This window comes from Drosophila ficusphila, unplaced genomic scaffold (assembly GCF_018152265.1).
Source record: "Drosophila ficusphila isolate 14025-0441.05 unplaced genomic scaffold, ASM1815226v1 contig_106, whole genome shotgun sequence".
In the NCBI taxonomy this organism is placed as follows: Eukaryota; Metazoa; Arthropoda; class Insecta; order Diptera; family Drosophilidae; genus Drosophila; species Drosophila ficusphila.
The window spans coordinates 4,514,938-4,534,817 of NW_025063993.1; the positions used below are offsets into that span (position 1 = coordinate 4,514,938).

At 39.6% G+C, this 19,880-nt stretch overlaps 3 protein-coding genes across 3 annotated transcripts; 1 reads left to right on the forward strand and 2 right to left on the reverse strand.

The window, feature by feature from the left end:
- The first annotated feature begins 1,908 nt into the window (after nucleotides 1-1,908).
- Nucleotides 1,909-11,275, forward strand: LOC108099971. The gene is given in 7 exon segments (XM_017203660.2): nucleotides 1,909-2,097; nucleotides 5,073-5,279; nucleotides 5,556-6,456; nucleotides 7,006-7,598; nucleotides 8,791-8,911; nucleotides 9,413-10,685; nucleotides 10,688-11,275. Coding segments are annotated over 6 exon segments (3,240 nt in total). The 5' UTR covers nucleotides 1,909-2,097; nucleotides 5,073-5,181; the 3' UTR covers nucleotides 10,942-11,275.
- Nucleotides 11,276-12,052: 777 nt separating this feature from the next.
- On the reverse strand, nucleotides 12,053-12,707 carry LOC108099720. Its single transcript, XM_017203343.1, has 3 exons — nucleotides 12,648-12,707; nucleotides 12,271-12,588; nucleotides 12,053-12,217 (listed from the first exon to the last, which is right to left on the reverse strand). Exons 1-3 carry the CDS (start codon nucleotides 12,705-12,707, stop codon nucleotides 12,053-12,055), a joined length of 543 nt encoding a protein of 180 aa, XP_017058832.1.
- Nucleotides 12,708-14,379: 1,672 nt separating this feature from the next.
- Nucleotides 14,380-19,097, reverse strand: LOC108099984. The gene is made up of 3 exons (XM_017203681.2): nucleotides 18,769-19,097; nucleotides 17,396-17,612; nucleotides 14,380-14,797 (listed from the first exon to the last, which is right to left on the reverse strand). Exons 1-3 carry the CDS (start codon nucleotides 18,974-18,976, stop codon nucleotides 14,638-14,640), a joined length of 585 nt encoding a protein of 194 aa, XP_017059170.1. The 5' UTR covers nucleotides 18,977-19,097; the 3' UTR covers nucleotides 14,380-14,637.
- Between the last annotated feature and the right edge of the window lie 783 nt (nucleotides 19,098-19,880).

The window sequence follows — 19,880 nt, forward strand, 5'->3', positions numbered from 1 at the left end:
TTCTATTTTATTTTTTATTGAATCCTACTTAAATTTCATTTAGGGATTTTTTGAAAACCTAACAATTAAATTCTGTTCTATAGTTATTGAGTTTCTTGGAATTCGGTGCCTCGTTTTTTTTTTGGATCAGCGTTTTTCGCTCGTAATAACCTTGTATTTTAGGCCCATGAGACAATATATTTGCCCTTTTAAACCCATGACGCTCGAACACATTTACATAATGGTATTACTCATTTAATATGAACAACAAACGTTGTGTCGTTTTTAATGGATCGTTATGATGCTCTAAACGTCCGTTATAAAATATTATTGTATTTCAAAAGTAATCAATTTTACACCTCAAATCTCTAACACAATAATCGAACTTATTTGGGCTTTACCAAACTTCCACAAGCTAGAAGAAAACCGCCGACTCATCGACGACCTTTCATGGTCGGACAACACACCCAGATACTCCCACAGCCGGATATAAAAATCCAGCCATTTGCCATTCATCAATCATGACCCGAAGACGGCAGTTGAATTTTTGCATAACTCTGCCGAATGTAAACAAATTGCGAGACTGGCGATGAGCAAAAAGTGAGGCGGGTTGAATGACAGACATTGGCACAGATTTTGGTTTAAGACCTGCTATTTATGAACTGCGTTCGGGGAATAGCCCACGATCTTTGGAAGATGCCAATGTGGTTTTGCTTTCGGTTGACCGCCAAATCTGTTCCAATAACAGACCATGAATGCTGGTTACCTCAGAGGCGATGCTAAAAGATGATAAAAAGTGTGAATTACTATTACCAACAGCCGGGATGGGAAAAGAAAGCCGCTTTGGTGGGTGGAGGTGAGCGACTAGAGCAGAAAATTACTCAACTCGAGTCAGTTAAGGTTTTGGTTTAGGTTTCGGTTTCGGTTTCAGTTGGGTTCAGTTTGGCTGGTTAACTGGCTTGGCTAACAGCTTGGCCTGCTCTCTGGGGCCTCAACTTTCACTCAGACGTCCAATTTGGCCCATTATAATTAAGCCATTTGGCTGGCCAACTGCCTCGTTGGACAATCATTTCTCACTCGAAAAGTGTAACAAATGCGCCAATTAATCGGCGCAATGCATGCAGATGTAATTTTATTTGATAACGCTGTGTGTAAGCGAGTTGAACGCTCCGTCGGGAGCTAAGTACTGAAAAATCGAATTAGTTAGTGCAATATATAACTGTTATTATAAATATAATTATATATATCAAGCTTTAAAAGCCAATCATTGATTTTGCTGAAATAATACATTTTACTATTAACGCTTGCAATAGATAGGTAATATTTAGTACTAATTAGGGTTAAAAACTTTTGTTTCTACTAATTTGTGATTTAATCAACAATGACAAAATAATTCGAGATTTTTTAATTTTGTTTTCATAAGTACACTTTTTGGTTATGTTTTTTGGTACATTTTTTTTGGTTAGCCATAATTAAATTCAGTATATAAATCACTTATAATGCTTAAGTAAGTGAATAAGCTAAAATGGAACCAATATGATCTTACTATTATTTAAAATGTTGACTTTATAATTTGTATTATTTAACCAAAAAGAAGTGACCAAAAATTGGACACACAACAAATTGTTTTATTACAAACGGCTCAGATATAGATATTCAAAATCTACATATCGTTAATACCCTTGTTTATAGTTTTTACTCTATTGTTAAAACCATTGGTCTTTAGAGACGCCTTTTCTCCCAGCTTCTTCAGCTCTCATTTACCAAGTCGGGCGGCTCTCCGTTAACGCTATTTAATCCACCTGGCCAAGTCGGACTTGACTCTCTCCGCTGGACCTGCAGACTTTGGCTATATGTATCTGCAGAGAAATGGCCCGATGGCTTGGCTGCTTTTCTGCGCCGGCGTCGCGTGTCAAACGATCGCCGAACTTTAAGCCGGAAAGACGTCTGCGTGGAATCGTCTGAGCAGCTTTTAGTTTTACACCGCTTACGTCTGCGGTTGCGTCGCCTAAGCTCACCAGTTAACCAGTTTCGAGTCTCGAGTCGAATTTCGCTTTCAGTTTTGTTTGCGACACGCGGGGAAAAAGAAGCACTGGCGGCCACCAAAAAGTGCAGTGAGTAAGTCGGGAAAAAACCCACGGCGAAAATCGAAACCGAAAGTGTGCAAATCAAAATCAAAAGCCGGGCCCCTTAAATAACTCTTGCAAAGTAGCAATTCAAAAAATAAACAAAGCATGGCAATTGTGTCTAGAAACGCGCCCGGGCAATTTTCGAGTTCAGCCAGCCAGGAAGAGCGAAAAGAAAGTTGTGGAAAGAAGTCGAAACGGCGGAGAATTGCGCAAAATAACATTACAAAAATCAGTGGTCTCAAGTGACTCATTTAATGCACAGAAAAAATTGTGTAAACTTACGAGTACATTACTAAACTGAGAAAATACATTAACTAATAATTTGCTGTGTAGCAAATTTTAAAAAGTTTTTTTTAACTAGTTAAAGTTTTTTAAGCAATGAGAAAATATTCAAGACGGTATTCTTTACAAAAAAGATTTTTTTTATGGTTTTAAAATTTCCACCACAAATTATGTGCTTTTAATATTAAAAACTATAAAGAGTAACTTATAAACAAATACTTTGTTAAATATGGAAAAAGATAGAGATAACTAAATACGAAATTAAATTTGTAAAATAGCTGAAAAGTTAAAAAAAAAGACATTTGCTCAATAAACAGTGGCGGATCCACGGGGGGGGAAATTAGGGAAATTTCCCCCCCCTTGGAACCAGAGAACCTGAAAATTTTACTTGTTTGCTATGGTTGACTTTTCAAATATAACCACTTTGTATACTAAAAAATTGGGATGGATAATTTTTGTTTTATAATTTGTACTGTATTTCTCTCGCAACAATAAGTTTGAACCCCAAATCGAAGAATAAGTTCAATTTCCCCCCCCAAGAATCGTCTCTGGATCCGCCACTGCAATAAACTTGAACTTTTGTAGCTTCAAAAATTTCTTAAATATATCTTACAGCTACTCAAAGTATTTTTTTTGCTTGTGCGAGTTCAGCAATAAGATTCAGATCGAACCTCAGCACGCCTTGGACATTAAAGCTAATTGGTGGGCGGACGAAGGAGGAGGGGGCGTGTTGAGTGGATTATGTAATTTGACAAGCAGAGGATACTTCCCCAAAGAATTCACAACACGTACGCCACATCCGCACTCGCATCCGCATCCGCATCCGTATTCGTATCCGTATCCGTGTTCGTCTTTGCCCGCACAATTTGGAACGCATCTCGAGCGTAAAGTGTCCTTTCGTGTCGCCGCCTCCGCACTCGATGTCCTTCCCCTTTTCAATGTGCATTTTGTGATCCTTGCACCTGCTGCAACCACACCCCCTCCCCCTAAATTGGCTTCCATTTCTTGTTGTAAACTTCAATTGCCGTCTGCTGTCTTTCGGTTTAGTGCAGCGCCCTCTGTTGCCATCGGCAAATGCAGTTTTCTGGTACTTCCCCGGATTTCCCCCTATATCTTTTGCCCCTCGGATGGGATCGTAAAATTTTTGGCTGCAATTACAGCTGGGGAAGTCTGTTGCCCGTCTCCGTCTCCATTCGCAATTGCATGGAATTTAAATTTTATATTCAACAAGACATTTGGCATGGGAGTTGTTTTTATATTGCCCAACTACAAGCACAATCATAAATAATATATTTTTAACTCGGCACAGATGCTGCAGACAGTGCGGACCTTTAACTCGATAATTTCGAAAACTCCTGTGCGTCATCTTTAAAAAGTGTTTAACATTTTTTCCACACACACACTCGCTGTCTCGCACAACAACCTTGACTCCATTTAAATGCAAATGCAAATCGAAGAGCGCTAAATGACGCACTAAACAAAGCGACACTCTGTGCATATTTTATGGTGAAATTTATGGTTTGCAGATGGAAAAAGAGTTGAAGAGTTAAATATGTAAAGACCCCAATGAATGAACTGCTCGTGTGCTAAAAACCATAGAAATCAATAAACCAATGATAGAAAAGTTTTGCCTCAGAACGTAAAACATACTTTCACTGATTCATAAAATATGATCTGTTAAAAACGCTTCAGAAATAACTGGCTGAAATAAATGTTAATAGAGTGTCACCATTTTTTTCCATTTGAATCCCCTTCCTTAAAATAATACATTCATTTTTATTAAGATCCTGGTTCCCTGATTAAAACAACAAACATTCAACCTTAACTATAAATGGATAAAACTATGGAATGAATTAAAAATCGTTATCTAAAAATACACAAAATAAAATAATAAGTTTTACAAAAGTTTGATTTTGTTAAGCTTCTGTAAATAAAAATAAATTTTAGAGCTTCTTGACAAGTCAAATTTTTTGTTTTAAGTATAACATATACATTTAATGAAAATAAATTAAATAATTTTTCTGGAGAATAAAACGACTATTAGAAACTACTTCTTTTAATAAAAGCAGAGACTGTGAGCGGAAATTGTCCAATATACATTAAAACCTTTGCCAATGAGTCAGAAAGAAAAATCATACCCAAACCAAGGGTTTTAAAAAACAAAGAACAATCTTAGCTAAGAGTTTTTATACAACCAGTCTAGGGAGAACTCGGATGTATGCACTGTAGACACTTGTCCTAATAGAACCCGAGCATAAAATGAAACCAAAACGCTGTGGACATTAAACTTTTAAGGCCTGTCAGCGTCCCGCCAAATAAAACTTGACAATAATCCGAATAATTCTGCATGGTTCGCCGGAGCTCGGAGTGAAGATGATGGGATCCGATTATTTCTGGCGGTCGTGCGGTTGCATAAACACGGCGCAATCATAAAAAACCGAATTAAACAAATGTCGTCGGCAGGGAGAACTCCTTTGGCGGATAGCACGTGAGAATTGCATTAATATGAATGCAAATGTGCATCCCCCGAGGGCGGTGGGCGGTAAATCTATAAATTTATGTGCAAATGTAGCAAGAAAATGTCGAGCACAAGTCGTCGGGAATTGCGCGAAATTCTTTTGTAGTTTGAGTTGACAGCAAGTTTTTATGATGTTTTCCACCATTCCATTTTCCCCACTTTAGGCGACGTGCGAAGACAGTTTTGCCCGAGCTTATGAATCGCTGACGTGAGCAGCGGGATTTTCCACACTTTCCCCACCACCGGAGCCACCGTAACCACCGCACCACCGAAATGCAATTGCTATGGGAGCCGCGAAGTGTGCAATGGAAAATTGCAATTCTAATTATCGCATTAGTCTTCGACGTGTCGTGCATAAGAAATGGCAGCGGGTGAGTTGATTGAGCTTCCTTAAGTTATGCAAATTTCATCGAGCCTGCGACGCAATGTTTTTTAGTGTCTTAAGTCTTTAAGTCTCTTTTAAATTGTATTCGAGTACATATCTAAAAACTAGAGAACTACAGCAGGCAACATAAACGTTTCAAAATGTGTAGTTCTTTCAGTTCAGTTTTATAAATTTATATTATAAAGTTATTTGTTTACAACTTGATTACATACATGATTTCCTGCATATTTTATTTTCGTACTCTAACCTCTCCTTATTTCAGTGATGAAAAGCAGTTATCCGTGAAGCTGAAAAACTTTTTTCCCTCGGAGCAAGTGGCAGAAGCTCAAAACCCACCAGATACTTCAGCCAGGGTGACTTCAGGCGGAGGATTCAGACCCTCTCAAATGTTGGAATTTACCCCCTCGGATGTGATGCCCCAAGCAGGATTCAATCGCTATCCCCCAAGTTATTTGGAGCCGAACTACAAGCACCAAGTGCCCAACTCACTGGGACAACAATCGACGTTGGACAAACAGTTCTCCTTTCCCGAGGAACCGCACTCGGTTTTCCAGAGCACACCGCTGCCCACAACGCCGGTGGTTAGTTACTTGGACCCGTACACCCAGCAGAACTACCGCTACACGCCCACTCCGCCCACCATAATTCAGTATCAGAGGGAGCAGCCTGCTCAAGACGATCAGGTTTACACCGTGCAATCGTCCTTGATGGTGGGCAGTCACCAGCAGAACCACCAGCTGAACCACCAGCAGAACCACCCACAATCGCATCCTGGTCACGTGGAGGATGTGTATCTCAAGCGACCTGGCTACGTCTTCGATGAGAGCCCCGCCCCCTCGTACCGTCGACCCACCAGGCCGCCGCCCTCACTCCCTGCCCCGCCCACCACCGCCTCGCACAAAATCTCCTACGACAGCCACGACTACCCGCCTCCCAGTTACGCCGCCGAGCAGACCTCCAATTTCGTGCCCCAGCAGCCAAAGCAGCGACCACTCTACCAACGCCAAGACACCAATGCGAATCGAGGGGGAGCCACTGGATTGGGTGGAGCAGGTGGAGTGGGTGGAGCTGGGGGAGCGGGATCGTCTAATTATGCAAACAACTTTGATAATTATTCGCAGCGGCCGAACCCACAGCAGACTCAGATAGCAAACCCCAACCAGGTACACAAAGAAAAAAAATAAGACAGGGGTGTTATAAAAATCTCTTGCAGTTGAACTGTATTTCAATCCAAGGTTTTTGGAGATTTTTTAACACCCCAGTTAAATAAATCTTTAAAATAAAAAAATTTATCAGAGTTCCAATAATTTCAAAATCTTTAGTCAATATAAAATAAAGGTCCAACAAGACATAACACCAATTAAAATTCTAGGTCACTACTCCTAACTATATACGATTTTAAAACGTGTTTTTGATAGAATTGATAATCCATAATTATACTACAATTTTAATAGAAACATATAAGTAAGTAAACAAGATCACTTCCAATCAATCAAACTCTCTAAAAACCTATAAAAGATTGCATCACAAATTTTCAAATTTACACTAGCAGTTCAAATCGGTTTAGAAGACTACATATAATTATTTTGAATGCGTAACAATTTAATATGAACTCCCAAAAATGTACCTAACAGTGAACATGTCTGTTGTTCTGTTTATTTCACAATTCCTAAAATACAACCAATACCTTAATAAATTTCCTTTCTGTGCAGGTACAGACACAATTCGGCAACTATCAATACAGCCCCCAGAGCGGAGGAGGAGCAGGAGGTCCAGTGGAAGGACCAGGGAGACCAGGATTCGGACAACCCCAGCGGCCCAGACCGGGACACAATTACTACGAGTACCAGATTGGCGAGATACCGCCGCCGCCACCGCAGTCGCAGCACTTCCAGCAGCCGCATCCACAGCAGCAGTTCAACTATCGTCCTGCCACTCAGTCACCGGGTGGCGGAGCAGGAGGCGGAGTGGGCGGAGTGGGTGGTGGATTGGCCACCCTGGCCTCGCTGTACGCACCACAATTTACGAATCTCCTCCTGGGCGGCGGTGGCTCCCCAGCCGCGTCCTCGCAGTCGGCCAGCCCATTAGGCAGTCTCCTCGGCGCTTTTGCCGGGACACAAGGAGCAGGAGCCCCAAGTGGGGGAGTGGCAGGACGACCGCCCAACACACAACTCATTAGGGCACTGGAGAACATCGCTCGCAACGACGATTTGCAGTGCGTGCCCAAGGTGCTCTGCCAGATGATTGCCGGTCAAACGTTACGTGGCCAATTGCCCGGATTCGTTACCTCCCCGGCCATAACCAAGTGAGTACTCCACAAGGGGGGAGGGAAAGGGCGGTGGGACTGGGTTGCACTGCGGAAAAATACTTAATCAAAAAGATATTGCATTGAATTGTAAAACAGGATAAAGTATTGGTTGTTATGTACCTAAGTTAGATTACTGCTTAAGTTTCTGAACGTTATTTAGAAAGCCTTGAATATTTTGGAGATTAGGATTAATTATTCTAAAATAATAATTTATTGTCTAAAAAAAGTTTAAAATCCATTAGTCTTGTTATGATCGCAAAAATACAATTCCATTTTACTTTAACAAACAATTATTGACTCTACTATTAAATGTATTTCTAAATATCAACTCCTCATCCTTTTTATATGATTAATATTTAATATTTTCTGGATGGTATATTTTGAATGTTATTTAATTTTTAATTATTTGGAAAGCTAATTTGGGTGTTTCTTCTAATATTGGATTTTTGTTTTAAAAATATTTTATTCATCAATATCAAATTAAATCATATTTTATATCATTTTTCTTTCTCAGTGTTGTTGGGTTGTTCCCCATTTTGCAGGGGCTTTAGTTGTGAGTAAATATTATTAAATTTGCATTTTGAGGCAGATGGGGGCAGGGCATCTTGTTTCTGTGGTGCAGCGTTAAATGGGATTAGACTTCATTACTGCCTGCAGACCATATTGATTGTTCCATTAAATGAGCTACGTCTGCTGGGGGATTTTCCACGGGGGAGGGAAAGTGGGGAAAGGGGTTGCGATAGCACCCATTGTAAATTGAAATTGTTTTGGCCTGGGCAAATTCTTGGCTCCAAGTCAATTAAGTTTTATAAGCGGCCTAGAGAGAGGCTAAAAGGCAAATGGAGCTGCATCACTTATGTAACTAGATGGGAAGCTTAAGGGTGAAATCTTCCTGCAGGTCGATGGTTTCTAAGCCAGCGATTATCATTAACTGGTCGCAGTATCTGGAAATCCAGCTTAGGTCTGAAAAATTACACAATAATGGAACATGATGTAATCTGCATAAGACTTGTGTTTCATCCAAATTATTTTAGTGTTTTATATTTTGTATTTTATTTTAAATTTTTAAAACGCCCAACTACCAGATTGTATTTTTTCGTTAGCCTTCATTTAGTCTTCGCTTTTAAAGCAGATATCTATCTGCTATTTGGTAAACATACTTTCTAACCCCTTTTACTTTCTATTACAGTTTCCTGGCCGGATTCCCTGTGGCTTCACCTGCCCTAATTTATGGAAGGGCTGCCCTTCTTGGCTTGAGTGGAGGAGAAAGGAGTTGTATTCAGACCTATGAGAAGTGCCCTAAAAATGATGTGAGTTATTACACAAGGTTTAGCATTAGCTATAGACATAGCCTGCTTAAGCAAAAAATATATGAATACAAAATATAGGTACCTACTATTAAGATAAAAAAAATGCGTTAGCTTAACTTTTAGTATTGGCACTAGCAATTATTTAATTAGCGTTATCTAGAAGATAAGCTTAGGTTGACCAAAATTCGAAACAACACAATTTTCAGAAATTGAACTTTTCGTATTTGCTTTGCATGCTTCGTTATTTCCGAAAAATCTGATAACTCCAATTTTAAAAATTCATCTAGCTTAAAATTTCATTTTATAAGTAAAATTTTATTTCAAACCATTAAGAAGCTATAATCAAAAATAGTTGAGATAGCTCAAGTCAAGATTGTGCTTATACTCCAGAACAATAGTAATTCTGCACATAAATATTCTAAAAAAAAGTTTCCTCATAAACAACTTGTTTACTCCACATTAATGTTAAATTATTCATTAATTAAAAAAATCTTCATACAGATGGAAATCATTCACTATTTGAACAACCACCGCGGCGGCTTCTTCAAGTTCTTCAGCGAACCTGAGGAGAAGCCGGTGGCCTCCCAGCAATCTGATGGCGGTTCGGGATCCCTGTTCAGCATCCTCTCAGCTCTCACCGGAGGAGGAGGAGGAGGAGGTGGTCAGAGTTACACCACTCCGAGACCCGTTCCCCGACCCACCCAGCGACCCTCCACGGATATTGCCAGTGGAATCGGAAGCTTCTTCACGCAGGTGCTATCCGAATACCTGAATGGTGTGGAATACCAAAGAAGGAGGAGGAGAAGGAGCCTCGATCTGGATGACGACTTCCATGACGAGGAGGACAACCTGGACACCCAGACGAGTCAGCTGGTGAAGTTTCAGGATGATGAGGAGGAGGAGGCAGCCAAGGCACACACCGAATTGATTGGGGTACTGCAATTCCCAGAGGACGAGGGTGAAGGTCGGGTGGTCAACTTCAAGGATATTCAGAGCGAGGAACAACACGACGAAGGATCTGTTCGATTTCCGGATGCCACACCAGCGGATGTCATAAGGGAGTTCAATCGAGATGCCGCCCAAAGAAAGCTAAGGTTTCCTCAGGATCAAGAGGAAACCGCCAAAAATGTGAGAAAAGCCAAGAGTGTATCCTTTATGGACGGGTGGAAAGTTGTCCTGCCCAATGGCCTATCCCAATCTGATTTAGGAGTGGACAAGCGTAGAGGAAAAAGGATTGTGTTTAGGGACACCAACGAGCAGCTGGATGAGCAGAGGTTGCAGGAGGAAAGGATTCGGGATGAGGAACTATTTAGGGAGGCTGAACTGAGAGAAGAAAGATTTCTTGAGGAACAAATCAGGGAGCAACAAATAAGGGATGAGCTTTTCCGCGAAGAACAAATCAGAGAAGAACAGCAACGGGAAGAACAGCTCAGAGAAGAGGAAATTCGTGAGGAACAAATTCGGGAGGAGCAACTCCGAGAAGATCGAATCCGGAGAGAGCAGCTCCAGATTCTCCGCATTCGAGAGGCACAAAACAACCAGCAATCCTTCAAAGAGGAAACCCCTCCTCCAAATGCGGTTTACGAAGATGCAGCTCCTCCGCAACGTGGAGCTCGAGTCATTTTCCCCGATCACTACGAACAGCACATTCGGAAGGGAAAGATCCTGAATCGACCCACCTATGCTCCCACCTACGAGTATAATGAAGTTGGGGAGCCCAAGGAGGATAGATTTGTGGTTAGCAATGAGCACAGACCGCAAAACAACTACCGATTGGAGGGGGATTCAACTCCCTCAATTACGGCGAATATATGCCGGGAAACACGGTTCGTTTTGTAGATCCAACAAGCGAGAGACCCCACTACAATTACCCAAACTCAAACTACATCAGCGATAATCGATACGGAAGCAGTCAAAGCCAAAAACCCCACTACGAAGATGACAAAAATATATATGTGACCAACTCGCAGGGAGTCAACGAGTACTACATTCGTCCCGATGGCAGTAAGGTTTATCTAAAGACAGGTTAGGCTTAAAAAATAGTTGAATTTAAATGGATACTTAAGAAAGTTACTTTGTTTTAGCACGCTAACCCTAAAATCTACAGCATTTTAAAATTGTAAATAACTTTAAATGTCATCCTTGTGAATTTAGAAAGCCCTATATTTGTAGTTAAATTAGACAAAGCCTCTCTTTAAATTACTACAAATTTTATAATTTATAAACCACCTATGTTTAACATTGATTTAAGTTCCTTTTTTTGGCGCTTGAACAAATTGCACAGAGGCACGCCACAACTTTAGTCACATAAGTCTGTAAATATTTAACGCTTTAAACAAATATTTATTAATAAAACACGATTCAATCAACCGAGTGTGCACACAAATAAACTTTCTTCATCTGCGGCTATTGTTTCAACAAGTGAAACGCGTTGCCAGTGGAACCGCCACATAAATCTTGCAGCAAACGGCCTCATCCAGGGAATTCGGTTGAAAAATTAAATGTGATAACCCCGGACAATAATGGAAAAGCAAAAAAACCAACTAGTATGCACCCCTAACATTTAAGTGAAAAAGGGAATACCCTTTCCTTGAAAGTGTTTCACAACTTTATTCGAGATATTTCAGAAGTTTGCAACGCAGTGAAGGAGACACCCCAGACCCCGTAAAGTATATATATTCTTGATTAACATCACGATCAGAATCGAAAAAGGTCTGTACGTCTGTCCTCCTGTCTGATTCTACGCAAACTAGTCCCTCAGTTTTGAAGCTATCTTTCGGCAACTTTCCCAAAAGTTGTGTAGTTATTGCACGCAGTATATATGTAAGCCGGATCGGGCCGGATCGGCCGACTATGTCGGATAGCTGCCATACGAGAGAATGAAACAATAAATTCTAATGCCGTTGTTTTTTAAAACGTTTTTTTTTTTTAATTTTATCAAAATTAAATAACTCTATCATATAGCCATAGAAAAGATAAAAAAATCTATATATGGAAATAACAGAAATAAAATTATACCATCGTTGTTTTTCATCAGACAAGCATGATTTTTGGAATATAGAGTTTTCTAACGGGCTATTACCCATACCCAAGGACTAACATGCTGCAAGAACGGAAATGGTATTGCTTGATTGGGTGCTTCTATGTTCTTTTTATAAGATCTTCCATATAAACAAAACTGACATTTGTATCGAATGTGAGCTCCTTATCGAAATACCACCGAATAGCCAGCATATACTCTCCAGATGGAAAGGGCAGAATTAATAATTCCGGTTTCAGATAAAAATCTTTGACGACACCATGACCCTATAATGTAATTATTATTGCCAAATTAATGTCAATAAGTTCCTTATACTTACTACGTAGGGACAGGTATGATTAACGTTCGAGAATTCTTTAAAGATGTTGTGGACAATTTTTAAGAATGGATCATAACGCCTTTTCATAAACTTGCACGCGTCAACAGTGGATTCGAACAGCCATGGCTTGAAACCATTGGCCTTTTTATAGACTTTTACGTGAACTTGAATGTTGTAAGCCGGATGCAGAATAGTTCCATTAATATTAAGCAGAACCCTGTCCCGACTGACGGCCTTCAGACGGTAATAGTTGAGAACGTACCACGATTCGTTGTAACTCTTGCACTGGAAATTCGTAAACCTGAAAACAACTGCATCCTGTAACGAATAATGCATTTATAGTCACAAGCCAATCACTTTATCTTCTGTTCACTTACAACCACTGCAAAGTTAAAAACAAGAACTGCCCCAAAGAGAAGAACGTATTTATACCACATTGCTGCTATACTAAAATGCTGGTTTATTGAAAAGTGGTATGAACTCACCTGTCTGCTGATCAAAATAGTTTCCGCATGAAAGATTCACTAAATTCGTTGTCATTTTACAACGTTTCGAATAACTGCCTTGTTTGATATTTAAATTATATTTGTATTTTTGATTTAATCTTCCCTTTAAAATTAGCTAATCAAAGTGTATTGTTAACCCCTGTTGTTTCTCACAAAGAGGATATGAATACACATTTACGTTTGAAGTGTATAAAGTGTTTTAAGTTCGGCTCAAAATTGAATTCAATCTTACCTAAGCAAACTTGCTTGCATTTTATCAAAATCTGATATCTATTTCATATAGATGTCATTGGAAAGATCAAAAAAATTTAATATAGAATTAAGGGTAAATCGTTGTTTTTTCATCAGAATAGCATGATTTTTTCAGTAAAGACTTTTATAACGAATCATCATAAAAATCGTTGTCATTTGAACAATTGTCAAAAATATAGAAACTTAATTGAAAAATCGACATAGCTTCGACGTTGTTTAGCATTTATGTATTTTGTTCAACATATTCAATGATTGTAAGGGTATATTAGATTCGGCTTGCCGAAGCTAGCTTCCTTTCTTATTTTCCCTGACATCGTTTTCCCAAATGGTCGAGCGTTTGTCAGCAGGAAAATCACACTGAAATGCAAGAGTCCACAAAAAGTGCAGCATACTTTTCTGCGGCACAGGCTCCCAAAGTTTCCATGGAAGGGGAAAAGCTCCCGGCGACATTTGTTGCTGCGATGCTGTCGTCTTATTTTATTTACAGCACTCTGGACGACGACGGCAGCCGCCGTTTGTATGCAAACCATATGCAACGAGTTGATAAATGGGAAAACCAGGACTGGGGCAGGGGTTTCATGTGGGTTTGGGGTTAGAGACACGAGCGTTGCTTTTTGTTGGAGCTCGTGTTCTTAATGGGACGGCGTTGGGGGAGTAGGAAAAAGAAAAGTTAAGACCAAATGTAGAGAGGGGAAACGACTGGTAGTTGATATTTAGTCGAGATAAACTTATATTATTATATTATTGTATTGAAATAATTTTTTGAAGACTATTAAAATATGGTTCTAAGCCTGTTTTAATGCCAATCTTTTTGTATACAAAATGAATTATAAAAAGTATGTTATTTGATTTAAAAACTAGAAAATCAACGATTGTTCTTATCAAAAGTTTGAATATTTATATTTTAACGTTTCATAATCTCAATTCCACATATTGCAACATACTTTACTTTGTCACCTTTCCCAAGTACCATATGTATGCTAAAAATTGATTAATTTCCTTCCGAATAATATTTGTAATGCATTCCTTTTAAATTATATTAGATTATTATCTGTTTCAGATAATCTGAAGTAAAATCTCCATCAAGAATTCCTATTTCCTTGAATGCACATGCAACTACTGAGTTTACAGGGTACCTGGATACCCTTCCCTTGCATCTTAATGTTTTGTGTCAACAAATTGTGAGTGTAGTTGCAACCGGCCAACATTTTTCAGCCATGCTCTTTGGCGTATCAATTTTTTGCTCCTTTCCCCGCGTTGAAAACCCGGGATGGGGAAATGCATTGTCCGAGCGAGAATTTGAGGGAGTCCAGTGCAGACATGTCCCGGCATAGGAACACACAAATTTGGGTTGATTTTTTGCAGCTGGCTTGTTTATTTATTTGCTTACTCATAAATCTAAGCGCCTACGTCTGTTGGCGGGCGTTCGTTTAAATTAAAACCCTTAAAAGCAACTAAGTGATGGGGTGAACATGGATGCTGGATGCGAGTGCCGGAAGATGGATGATTAACAAAGATGTCCGATGCGACTGACTAAGGGGACTCCGACCGCATGTTCCTCCTCCCTCGACTTGAATTCCCCCGGAGGAGGATGTCCTGAACGGGATCTTCACCGTGGCTGGGGCGGTGGCAGAGGTCCGACTCCTGGACAGGGCATCCTTTTGGCCAAATGCTTGCAGAGCGGAACATCCCGCACAGCATCGCCGATGAACAGGGACAGCAGGTACCACTGCTTCATCCCGCTGACGTCCGACTGCACTTTGTAGTTCCTGTGGGCCGTCGGATTCGAGTTGCACGGGGAGTTGCAGGCGGGGAACCGGAAAGCGGATTACAGAAATAATTACTTATAAGTGGGTAATATGCACACAACAACAGACCCTTCATCCTCTGAATTAAAACAAAAGCAATCTTTACCGCTCCAAAGAAAGAATGTGTTTGCTGTGGAGTTATTTGTGTAATGGTTGTGCCGAGATGATACTTATAAATGTGGTGGTAAACTGAAGCAATAAGGGATAAAGAAATACTTTACATTGAAAAATACTATACATTTGTAGGCGACATGTTAAATTGTACTAAGAATTCCTAGGCTAAGTACCTCCTAAGTAAGTAGTTTAAAAATGTTTAATTATCATAACTTTTTCGGTGTAATCCAACAAAAGTTTTATTCGAAAAATATTATTTTAAATGTAATTTTTCTATGACAAGAATCTAACAATTATCGTAAACTGTTTACCTACTTTTTTGATTAACGTGCTTGTTAGCAATTAAAAGAGCCATTTAATATGACTAAATATTTATAAATTAAAGCCTTGCTGGTTATAAACTTATATTTGTGCAAACTAATATTAAACAAATAATTTAGTTTATTTGTTAATTAAACAAAGTACCCATATACCTTCAAACTCACTTAGTTATTTATATTAAACAAAAACCATTCTATTCCTTTACCCGTTCTGCAGCAAGCTGCATGTGTCCTTTTTGGACTGGACCCTGCTGATTACTTTGTGATAACCCTTTCCCTTTCCCTCTCCCATCAAACCCTTTGCTCCACACCTTTGGAGCTACGGACAGTTCAAATTTCACACGTCTGCAATGGCATAATTTAATCAACTTGGTAACAAACACATCTGCAGCTGCCCTCCGGAAAAATGGGGAAACAGCAAGGAGACGGGAAAAACTGACCGAAACCTGGAGAAAAGGCAACTTTGGAATGCCATTCCCCACTGTGCACTTGCATAAATTTAATCAAAAACTTTAATCATATTTTATTATTACAAAACACGTCGAGTTGCAGGAAACTTCTCCTAATGCCAATTACATTTGCAGCGCAACGAAAACTAAACAAAAACCAAACGAAAACATCACGGCCAGACTCAAAGTGATGTTAGGTCAGGGATGAAGGTGAGCGCTCCTCAGACAGACGAACATTTCAAAAATAATTTTGAATATTTGCTCTTGACACGTTGGCCAAACAACTTTTGCATTCCATTTTTTGGGGCGGGGTGAAAAACGGGGTGAGGGTGAACAGTTTTGCACATTAAGTGTGAAAGTGTCAGATGCATGTGGAAACCTTTTTGCGATATCACAAAATATTAAATAGAATAAATGGGGAATTGCCAAACAAGAAAATGTTACGCATACGACACGTCTGCCCGCTGGACATTCCTAAGAAGCTTTTCTTTAAGCTGCCCTTTGTTTGTCCTGTCGCTTTTAAACAGGAGTATTTCAAAATGGAAACTGGTGGCAACAATAAAATGTTTTACTACCGCTGACCAGCCAGCCAAGCTTCCTTTCTTTTATTACAGAAAAACGCCAATAAAAAAATCAAGGAAGAAGCTGCAGAGACAAGCGCATTAATTATGAATCACAGCAGTTAGCAGGGGCTTCCTTTGGCTTTGATGGGTGAGAAGAATAACTGCTGCCTTATAACATTTCCATGACAATGGGGAGCCGCGAGGGCAACCAACTCATCAGGAACTCGCGAGCCAAACTAAATTTATGTAAACTTACAAATTGAAATCCAAAGGCAAAGCCAAAGCCAAAGTCGCAATCGCAATCGCAGTCGTGACATGCACTTTTAAACTTGGGGATCCAAAGATACATTAAATTATGCACAGATGAGTTAGCAATGCCAATGACAATGGGCGATGGGCGAACTCCAGGATGAGACAGCGACAACAAGGAGAGATAAAAATTGATTGGAAAACATTTTGCTTTAGCTAAAAACAAGCCATTCATTTGCCAAATGACAACAGCAGCAGCGCCAAACTGCAAAGGCAGCCATAACAAATGCAATCGCAGAACAGGAGTAGAGAACCAGAACATCCAAGTTCAAGTTGTTACTGCTAGTTTGACTCGAGTGAGTTGCCATAAAGTCGGTCCTGCTGCATTTCAGCTGAAAATAGGGAATGACACTCGAAAATGCTGATTACATCCAGGACCTTTTGCGCTTCCGTTAATACAAGAGGTTGGGATACAGGAGATGGGAAATCGAGGCAACGTAGAACTGAATAGAATTGAGGTAATCAGTTCCGGTAATGAGTTAAGATTGCTGATTTCAAATCTAATGCAAGATGCTGAATACAAATTGTTGTGTGAATTCTGATTGAATTAATTGTTCTTTTGAATAGTGTGTTAAATTGTTTTTATCACAAAAAGGAGTACATTTTTCAGAATACTTTGTTTACCCTTTTTACTTTACATCACATGTGTAGTTGTTTTTTTTTTTGGCTTAAATATTCATTTACTAACTTTAACAATTAGTATATTATATTTTACCATAACCATATATTTCATGTCAGTGTTAAATGTACATACTTCTATTTCTTTACTATCAACACCCACTTTATTAAAAATTCATAACATACCTCAAGACCTCCGACCAGACGGCATGTGGTTTCGCTTTTCCATCGCCGGGCAACCGGCGTTCGCTACTTCCCAAATGGCGGGAGGCGTGGAGGCGGCATGGCTCCTCCAGGATGCAGGCTTGGGGTCCAAACTCGAGCAGGATCTGCTTTTGGGCCAGCTCAGCATCAAGGGCTACTGGGTGAGTTGTGTCCCTTCTGCTGCGAGATCTATATGTACCTGTAAAAAAATGAGAATTTAAAAGTATTGTCACAAAAAACTACACTAAAGATTAAGGTTCAAAAAAACAAATAATTCCTTTGTACATTTAGTGAACTAAAGATTTGTTGGATTTGATTAGTTCGAATTCTTAAGAAATCTTTAACTACATTTTCTATTACCAAGCCTTAAAGTTGACTAAAAATCTCATACAATTATTTTGGCTTTGAGGCATTTCCCAGATTACTCATGTCCAAAGCTTATCGGCTCAGCTGTCAACATCATCAAGCTTGGCTCTCTGTGAAATTTGGTTTCCGGCTTCGCGGAGTGGTGGCAGTTGTTATGGTTGAAGTCACTGGCTGGCCAACAGCCTTGACCCCATTTCGCATTTTGTCGGCTAAGTGGACGAGCACGACAGTCGGCAGCCGCTTTTGTCATCGCACTTGCAGATCAGGTTTTTACGGTCCAACGCAATGAGTAACAAGTCACAAAAATCAGCAATAGATAAGCATACTTCAAAATGGGTTGGTAAACCTCAATGTAACTATGAAAAAGAGCGGAGCTATTATTTGCATATTGCATTCACAAATACTTCAGGTAGTTTATTACAACAAAATTTGTAGGTTCTTTTAGGTACAGTGTACTCCACTAAAAATCGATATAAAACTTTAGGAATCTGATATGATTGAATAATGTATGTTTTCTTTGCCTTCAATATCACTATTCCAATGTCAATGTGCATTACTTTTAATAAAATATGTACATATAATTTAAATGAAAATGTTGTTCAATTGTATATTATTCAACATGCAAACTATTTTCCATGCTGGATTGGCTTAAAAATTTTTCTTTGTAGTAAAAACATTTCCCCATAGAAACTTTGTATCTACTGCATATATTGAAATGTTTCGGTCAATTAAGTACCTAACCAAGTTTAATGTTGTAATTTGGTGAATTCCATTATCGGTTACTTAAAATACTCAATTAAAATTCAGCAAAGTTACTTAATCACTCGACAGAAAGAGTTTCGCCCAGAGAAATAACAGCCCATACTTTGATCACCAAATTCCTGCACTGATTTTAACAATGCAAAACCCATTAATTTATGCACATCATATTTCCAACTTTCACTCAACGGAGAAATTAAATTAAAAATCCATTTCGACGGCCAACTTACTGGGACTGAGGGAGTAGGCCAGCTTCTTGGCGAACTGGGACAGGCGGACGGAGAGCACGATTACTGGGAATCCGACCAGCTGGACGGGCAGTTCGAAGAGGGGATCGGAGTTCTGGGCCAGACCCTCCTCCACGAACTCCAGGAGGAGCAGCAGCAGAACGCAGAGCGTCGGGAGAAGGGTGACTGTGCAGATGTACCGGAGATTCATGGCCGCCGAATGTTGGGCAATACCGAAATACCGTCGTAATACCACCAAATGTGCGATCCCCGAACGGTTCGAGTTTTGGAGCTTCGGAGTGGAGCGGCTGGCGACTTGGTCCGCTTGAAGTCTTGGACTGACTGAAGCGACCTGCGGCCGCTTAAAGCCGCCAAAGCGCCGCATAAAAAATAAACCAAACTTTAACTTGAACGTAAACTTAAACGTAAACAAAGAGAAGCGGGGACCGAGAGTCGCTGGCCAAACCTCAAGTGTAGGCCCCCAGAAATCACTTGTTGTGTAAAGCTTACACTCCCATGTGGGGATTTTTGGGGACAGAGCCGTCGGTAAGAAATACGTAGGTGGGTATTAGCTTGCGAAGTATTTATTTATTCATTTTTTATAGTGATAAAAAATAGAATAATTACTTTGTTATTTCATTTGTATTTTTTATAATTATTTTTGCATGTTTAAATCTAGATTGGTAATGCTTGTTAAACATTTATTAAATTAAGGAGGTTGTCTGTAAAAAATATTAGATTGTAAAATCAAAAAATATACAGTCAAAAGACTTTGATTGTAAGCCAGAAGTTATATAGAACATGCATATGGAGTACACTAAAAGACTACTTTTAAGGTGTATTATTTAACTTCCAATATTGTTTAAATTCCAATTATATTATATTTGATGCAATTATGCTATTTTAACGTTTAAAAGTATTTTATTTCCTTTGCATTTTGTAAGGTTTTTGATTTTCTTTACATTTAAGAAATATTTGCTGAAGACACACCCCCTTTCTTGACGCCCCTGCGTGTTTCGGGTTTTCGCGGGCCAAGTTTACTTTGCATTTTGACCAAGTTTCGTGCGGAAGCCAAAGACAGCCAGCAAGTGAAAGTGAGGCCGGCTGAGCGGAGG

Bases quoted from the DNA above. Each gene is read 5' to 3' on its own strand.
- LOC108099720 (XM_017203343.1), bottom strand. From the start codon at position 12,707: ATGTGGTATAAATACGTTCTTCTCTTTGGGGCAGTTCTTGTTTTTAAC. The intron at 12,589-12,647 runs GTAAGTGAACAG...TATTCGTTACAG, and splicing joins TTTTTAACTTTGCAGTGGTT to GATGCAGTTGTTTTCAGGTT. The intron at 12,218-12,270 runs GTAAGTATAAGG...ATTACATTATAG, and splicing joins ATCATACCTGTCCCTACGTA to GGTCATGGTGTCGTCAAAGA.
- LOC108099984 (XM_017203681.2), bottom strand. From the start codon at position 18,976: ATGAATCTCCGGTACATCTGCACAGTCACCCTTCTCCCGACGCTCTGC. The intron at 17,613-18,768 runs GTAAGTTGGCCG...ATTTTTTTACAG, and splicing joins GGCCTACTCCCTCAGTCCCA to GTACATATAGATCTCGCAGC. The intron at 14,798-17,395 runs GTATGTTATGAA...GACGGCCCACAG, and splicing joins GTCTGGTCGGAGGTCTTGAG to GAACTACAAAGTGCAGTCGG.